Here is a 7,827-nt window from a genome sequence, read left to right on the forward strand (position 1 = left end):
GTCACTTTGTGAGGGGTGAAAATGATAACTTTTGCATTGTTTTGTACACCTGAAACTAATAATAATAATAATAATAATAATAATAAATTTAAAAAAAACTACTTCAGATTTATTTATTGTCTTCAATAGGCCATATTCCCTACTACATGACCATATAGAAATTATAGGTTGGTCCTCCTTTTAAGCAGTTATATTCTTGGAACATTAAAAAGGTTTTTTTGTTTTGTTTGTTTTGTTTGTTTGTTTTGGTAACTCAAATAATTTTACCCCATAACCTTACATCACTATTTCACAGATACTTTATCCGAGGTTCTGATGGCCCTTCAATAGGCAGTGACCACTAAGATTTAGTTTAGTTTAGTTTTTTCAAATCTAAGATTTTTTTAAAAATCTGTCTTAGATTGAATCTAAGATAACTTCAGATTTAGTTTTATTATTTTCTGCTTTTTCTAATTTAGAATTTTTATAAGTAAAGTAGTACTTACATACAACTAGGAACCTTAATATTTAAAACTCTGGAATAGGATGACAAGGGTCAGTTTTAGAGATCAAAGACATGAATTGCATGACTTTGGATCCCTTAACCTCTTTGAAGTCAGATGATTTTTCTATCTGACATCTGCTCAAACATCCTCTCTTCAAAGAGGCCTTCCTTACAGAGCAGATTCGTCATCTTTGTTCCCCTCAGCCAGTTTTTTTTGTATGTTTTTTTTTCCATAGTACTTAGCACCATTGGTGTTCAGGTTGGCTGGTTGGTATGCCTGCCTCCTCTACTAAAATATGAGCTTCCAGAGGGTAGTGAGGACTTTGTCTTATTCTCTGCTGTCTCTCCTGTTCCCTGAACAGTCCTGGGCACGGAGGTGCTGAATGTGTGTCTCTTAAATAACTAAACCTGTAAACGTGAGATGATTTTCACTCTGCCGTCTGTGAACAGATGCGCGCGTCAGTAACAATGGCTGCTGTCCCAGTCAGCGCTGCCACCTGGGTTTCGGTCAGACCGGAGCAGTGTGCTTTCCCAGTCCCTGCTCACTGCTGACCTCTGACACGCAGGAAGATGGGGAGGGGCGGGTGGGATCTGCACTGTCAGGTGCTGGCCTCCGAGCTCTAATGGCGCCCGCCATGTGTGTTGTGGTTTCAGCTTGTCCACCCGCCCACTGGGGCCCGAACTGCATCCACACGTGCAACTGCCACAACGGGGCCTTCTGCAGCGCCTACGACGGGGAATGTAAATGCACTCCCGGCTGGACCGGCCTCTACTGCACGCAGAGTAAGTGGCCCGCTGAGGCCCCCCGGGGGGCCGCCCCAAGCAGCATGCAGCCTCACCCTTAGCACGCACAGGCTGAGCACATCCAGCGGCCCTGGCTTGGGAGTGTTTTGGCCACACCGTGACCTCTAGACATCTAAATCCTCTCCAAATGGGGAAGAGTTGCCATGTCCCAAGTTTTGTGTATCTTTGTCAGATCAGGACACTAGGTGGAGGCGTGCTACCCGTGATGCTTTGCTTCTCCCCTCTGCTTCAACCAGACCCTATTTATATGAAGCAAGCTCCCTGTGGCGTATTCTGACAGCTCAAAGGTTAGGATAAGTGACAGTGATTACAAGCTGGAAGTGAAGGCGACAAACCTCACTGCCTGACTGCACATATGCTCTTAGAGAAGACTGAGTTCAGTGGTTCTCAAGCTTTAGCCAGCTTCAGAATCACCCTGGTGGCTCAGGAAACTGACTGCTGGCCACACTCCCAGATGTCTGATTCAGTAGGTCTGGGCTGGGACTTGAGAATTCACATTTCTAATAACTTTCCAGGTGGGGATGTCAGTCGAGGATTATGCTTTAAGAATCACTAGTTCTTTTTTCCCTTTTATATCCCATCGTGTCCTGACCATTACTTCTCCTATGAGGTGTTTAGCATCAGAGGTTATAATATACAGAGTACTCCACGGCTGGCACCATTGGGGAAATAAAGACTGTTCTCTACCCTCTTGCCTACAACTGAATAAAGGGCATAAGACAGGAAAGCATGTATTATGGCTCTCATTAATAATAATATATAATCTTAAATCACAATAATGACCCGTGAAAGAAAGATGGGTCTGAAATTAGGCAATTCTTGTTTAATACTAATTAGAGACCATAATTAGAGAATAGGCTGAACGAGTCTTTTGGAATGTTCTAGAAGGGGTATGGGACCTTGAGCCATGATTTGAAAAGAAGAATTGGCAAGGAAGGAGGTTGTCTCAAGCATATTCTACCGAGATTGTATATATTCATATAAAGGTTTTTGAGCTCCTTAAAGAAAAGTACGTATAAGTTATTGCTTATAATTCCAAAATTAGGGCCTGTTTCAAACAAAGGAGATTTGTAAGTGGAAGCAGCACAACATAGTTTGAAGAACATGGGTGGGGCCAGACTCCCTGCACTTGGGTCGCGGCCCTGCCATCCTGCCATTGGCTGGCTGTGTGACTTGGGGTCCTCCGGTCTCAGTTCCCATGTAGCGGGGAGTATCCATCCTTGTAAAGATCCAGTGAGAAGATGCAGGAGAAGGATCGGGCACAGAGCAGGTGCTAAATAATTCCATGGCAGTGATGGTTGTCATGTTCTGGCTTCGTGTCTGCCTCTGTTTCCTGAAAGCTGAGCTTTCATTAAAACCTCCCTAGAAGAAAAAGGAAAAATAAAAGGCACTGGGGATACTTGGAAACAGCCCATATTGAAACTTTCTTTATTCCAGAGAGTCCCGAAACACTCTTGAGGGCAGCTGCTGGCCCCTGAAAGTCACTAGGGTTGTGTGAGCCTTCAGCCCAAGGACCCTGGTGGTCTGGGTCTTGAAAATTGTGCAACAGTGTAAAGGCTTATTGCTTTTTTTTAAAAAGATTTTTATTGGGAATTGGGGGATGGGAACAGCGCTGGGGAAGTGGGGGAAGGGGAACAGACAAGTTGCTGTCCTTTTGTTCTTCAGTCTAGTTGTGGAGGATGTTGCTTCACTGACCCAAGTTGGCACCATCATTGCGCTCTTCCCAGGTGAGGCAGCTCAGTCGCCGGCTTCTGGACGGCCGCTCACGGCGGCTGCTGGCCATTCATGCTGGCTGCCGGCTACACACAGTAGCCCATGGCAACCCACTGCAGCAGGGGCTGCAGCCTATGCCTTCGCCGGTGACTCACGGCAGCCCAGCTCCAGGTTGAGCTGTTGTTCAGCATCTTAGCTGTACAGGGCAGTGTCACTGGCCCTCATATGGCCGGCCTGGCTTATTGCTTTTTTACACGTACCTGTGAAGTGCAAGGTTTTTGTTTTTTATTTAAATTCAGCATTCTGCCCCACATCATGGTGGAGGAAATCATATTATCTAAGTTAGTTACAGATACAGTAGACAGGACTAGTATCAGAGTTGGACATGATCTGTACTGTAAGTAAGAGCATGCATGTGATTTTATAATATAAAGCACTCGTTTCAGTCCATGTCATCTGAGTCCAGGATTCTAGTAGTTGAGTGAAAGAATGAAAGGAAATGCCCCCGACTTTCGCAGGGTGGGGAGATGCCTTGTTAGAAGACACTCGTGTTGCCTCCAGGAGACCCGTAATGGTTCACCTACTAGGTATGGAAGCGTTCTGCCTCCTGCTTGTGAATTACAACCTCCTGGCAGGAGCCCCATCTTGAGACTTCAAAGACAGCTTTGTGACAAGCCGAGACATACGTTATTATCTTTATTCACTCTCTAGTGGCTCAAGGTTTAAACACAGACATGTGAGAGGAGCTGTGTTTCTCCTCAGCAGCCTCTTGACTCCTGCTGTCCGTTCTTGCACAGGATGTCCTCTGGGGTTTTATGGAAAGGACTGTGCGTTGATATGCCAGTGTCAGAACGGAGCCGACTGCGACCACATCTCTGGGCAGTGTACTTGCCGCACCGGGTTCATGGGGAAGCACTGCGAGCAGAGTGAGTATGAAAGCATGGCATCCCGAGACAGCCTTTCCCGCCCCTTTTCTCTAGAACCAGCTTTCCTAAATAATTGAAAGTATTAAGGCAGGACTCACAACTTTGAAGTTGTTTCAGCTGATGGCTGGTCACCAGCATGGTTGACTTTCCCTCCCAGAGACCTGGCCACCTTGGGATGCTTGGTTGGCTGTCTTTTTCCTCAAAATTCTCCTTCTGAGTAACTGCTCAGTGCTCTGGGTGGAGGAGCCGTGACTGTATGACTGAAGACAGAATTCACGTTTTCCATCTGCTCATCCTGGCTCCCTCTCCCCCTCCTTATTTTTGAAACGTGGCTGCTCAGAGCTTTAAAAGAGCCAGTCAAGCTTTCTTCGTGGCAAAGGTGGAGCCTGGCTCTCACACTGAAGGGGAGTGCGTTCTGTGGGACCAGGCTGAGTATGCGGGAGGCAGAGGGGCTGGGAGCCCAGGGCCAGCCCTGCTGTGGGTGAGCCAACAAGTCCATGCAGACATTGCCACCTTTGCCAACCTTCTCTAGAAAGTACTTGTATACAGTTTCTGCTAACAACTTCTCATCTTAATCTTCACAACCTTCAAGACAATATATTGCCTTAAAATTCTGTTATAAATATCCCATCCTGAGAGAATACCCTCTGTTGGAATTACTATCCTTGGCTTTCCATTTCCGCTTTACCAGCTATACCTCTGTTTACAGGGTTAGGAGAACATTGAGTCTTAGACTATTTCAAATTAGTTTATTGTTCCTTTCCTCTGTGACTTTCGGTATTCAAGAGGAATAAATAAGGGCTTATAGCTTATGGGGCTCACTCTCTCATCATAATGACAGGAGATTTCATTGTCGCCTAAGGGTCCATTCTTGGGACGGATGCAGCAAGGATTATGCGGCTGTAGGAGCTGTGTGGCCTGGAAAGACTGATCAGCATAGCAGGAATTTGACAATAAAATATCAGTCTCCCTCAGCCCCACCAGCATCTCATAGCACCACCAGACAGTCCAGTTATCTCAACCTTATGTGCTAAACTCTAGAATATTTTTGCATCTACTCCCACCTAGCACAGACAACAAGAGTGACATCCAAGAAGCAGCCTGGACAGAGAAGGCCCAATTTTAGCTGTGCTCCACTAGTTCATTTAATCATGAAACAGCGACTGAGTCACACAGTTGCCTGCACACTCATTTGTGTATATAAATATTTTGTGTGTGTATACAAAACATCTAAACATATGTGCACATACATATATGCAGAGAAACCAGAAGAGGCTCCAAACTGTCTTTCCCTTGAATGGCAGACTGGTTATGGCCTTATTAAATAAAAGCCTCTTAAGTGCTTCCGCGATTAGTCTGAACATCAAATTAAAACATCCCTCTTTTTGGAGACTTCTCCCAGTGTTCATTTGTAAGCAGAAACCCTCTGTTGAACAGAGAAATCTGATAATAATAGCACATTGCCCCCTGCTGCTCACTTCACAAAAAAACACCAATCACTGTTTTGTCATGATTTTTAGGTTTAACATGCCTATGCTGTTCTTTGAAATTCATGACCAAACTTAGTAAGACTACATTATAAAAACCCTCACTATTTCAGTCTCTCAGCCTTCCACCTGCAAATCCAAATTTTGAGCCATTCTATGGTAAGTGAAGTTCTTACCTAGAACATTGACAAACTTTGCCCCCTCCCTCTTCCCCTACTCCCAGCTAATCCAAGTCAGAATGTGGGAGGGTCCCTGAGCCCACAGGAAAATACACTTATTCCCAAGAAAGCATCTCTAGTTTATACTTTTCAGTTGGGTCCCCTTTCATCTCACAGTTTGGACTCGTGGAATCATCTCAAATTGCCCTAGTGATGATCTTCCTCAGTTCCATTGGATTTCCGCACACTCTCTACATACCCATCCTGGAAGTGGGTACATAGAAGCTGAAAGTCAGGAGCCATAATGAGGGACTCGGTCTCCATACCTGTATCGCCTGGCCTGTGCATTCCACCATGATTCAGGGAATGCTGGACAGCTCTGGGGCACCCTGGGTAGTACAAGTCTGCCTGAACAGGGATCCCTTGCAAGGGCTGCCTCCAGTCACACAGGGTCATCCAATAAGAAACAGCCTTGCTCCAGTTTCTGAAGGCTGGAGAGCTATATTGGACTTTCCTTTCCTTCTCAGAGTGCCCTGCAGGAACATATGGCTATGGCTGTCGCCAGATATGTGACTGCCTGAACAACTCCACCTGTGACCACATCACTGGGACCTGTTACTGCAGCCCAGGATGGAAGGGGGCACGATGTGATCAAGGTAAGGATACTAGTTACTAATAACTACTGCCTCAAATTATATGACCATCACCTATCACCCAACATTAAATATTTTCACCTGTGTTATCTGATGTAATCTTCATCACTCTGCAGGGTGTACCTGGCCATTTATTTAGTTGTCAGATGGATGCCCTATTGTTGCTGTCCTACAGATGAAAAAAACTAAAGCTCAGAGAGGCTGTGTAATTTTCCCAAGGTCACATAGCTACAATAGAATATGCCCGGGCTGTGATGCCAGGTTTTCCAAAGCTCTGAACTTTCCACTGTGCCTACATTTTTTTTCAGCTTTACTGGGGTATAATTAACCTATAAAAAGCAATACATACATACAATTATACTATATATAGATATACTATATATACAACACATATGCTCAGTAACACAAAGTAAATGAAGTTCGGACAGTTAAGTTCACAAACTTTCCACCGTGTGCTTACATGGTGGAAAGTTCGCAAACTTAATTGTACAATCTGATAATGTCTGACATATGTATACATCCATGAAACCAACACCACAGTGAAGATAATGAATATATCCATCACTCCCAAAAGTTTCCCCCATGTCCCGCCCTGCCACCATTGCCCTCTAGATCCCAGGCAATCACCGATCTACTTTCTGTCACTATAGATTAGTGCATTTAAAAATTTCACAGAAATGGAATCATACTGTATACTTCTTCATCTGGTTTTGTTTACTCGGCATAATTATTGTGAAATTAAACCATGTTGTAGTGTGTCAGTTGTTCAGTCCTTTTTATTGCTGAGTAGATTCCATTGCGTGGATATACCATATTCGTCTGCCCATTCACCTGTTGATTGGCATTTGGATTGTTTGCAGTTTGGGCTATTACAGATAAAGCTGCTGTGAACAATAGTGTACCAAGTCTTTGCGTGCACATATGCTCTTGTTCCTCGTTGAGTACATTTCTAGGAGTAGAATGATTCGGTCCTTTGGTCGGCATATATTGTAGTTAACTTGTTAAAACACTTGTGCCCGTTGTTTTTAACTAGGGTGTATGCCATAATCACCTGGGAATCCTTGTCCTATACATGGCTGCACCTGGGCAATTCTGATGCCCAGTGAATGATGAGGCTTTGAGGCCTCCAGAGAGCTCCTACTGTGTGCTGTGCTCCTCAGTCAGTAATAAGCATGATAATCACATGGGGTGTAAAGGCCTTAGGAAATTCATAGTGTTGTAGGTGAAGTCATCTCACACTGTAGGCTACATAGGTACTCATCTCATTTTCCTTCATAACTTTTACATTCTCATGATTTATATTTGACTGTCATAAAAATAGGATGCTATATTCCACAATCACATCATTATTACGTATGCATTGTAACCACACTGCACTGACCCTGGTGCTCTGTAGTTTAGGGCAGACTGTCTTATCAGGAGGCCTAGCATTAAGAATCATGAAATCATAGGGACATTTGAGCTGGAAGCACCTTCATGGAGGCCTGTTTCCTCACTTTCAGATGATGAAACTGCAGTCTATGAGCTTAAGGGAAAGTTCAGAATATCTGGATCACTTTTGTTTGTTGCCAGGTTTCTTAACTCTTAATCCGTACTTTTTTT

The 7,827-nt window shown here is 44.4% G+C and overlaps 1 protein-coding gene across 1 annotated transcript in view; it reads left to right on the plus strand.

Annotated features, from left to right (window-relative positions):
• MEGF10 (multiple EGF like domains 10) overlaps positions 1-7,827 on the plus strand; it is a 182,886-nt gene that overhangs the window by 162,489 nt on the left and 12,570 nt on the right. Inside the window, exons 17-19 of the mRNA XM_019635311.1 lie at positions 1,139-1,267; positions 3,799-3,927; positions 6,100-6,228. Coding sequence (XP_019490856.1) covers positions 1,139-1,267; positions 3,799-3,927; positions 6,100-6,228 — 387 coding nt within the window. The remainder of the gene's footprint in view (positions 1-1,138; positions 1,268-3,798; positions 3,928-6,099; positions 6,229-7,827) is intronic.

This window comes from Hipposideros armiger, unplaced genomic scaffold (genome assembly GCF_001890085.2).
Source record: "Hipposideros armiger isolate ML-2016 unplaced genomic scaffold, ASM189008v1 scaffold_21, whole genome shotgun sequence".
Classification (NCBI taxonomy): Eukaryota; Metazoa; Chordata; class Mammalia; order Chiroptera; family Hipposideridae; genus Hipposideros; species Hipposideros armiger.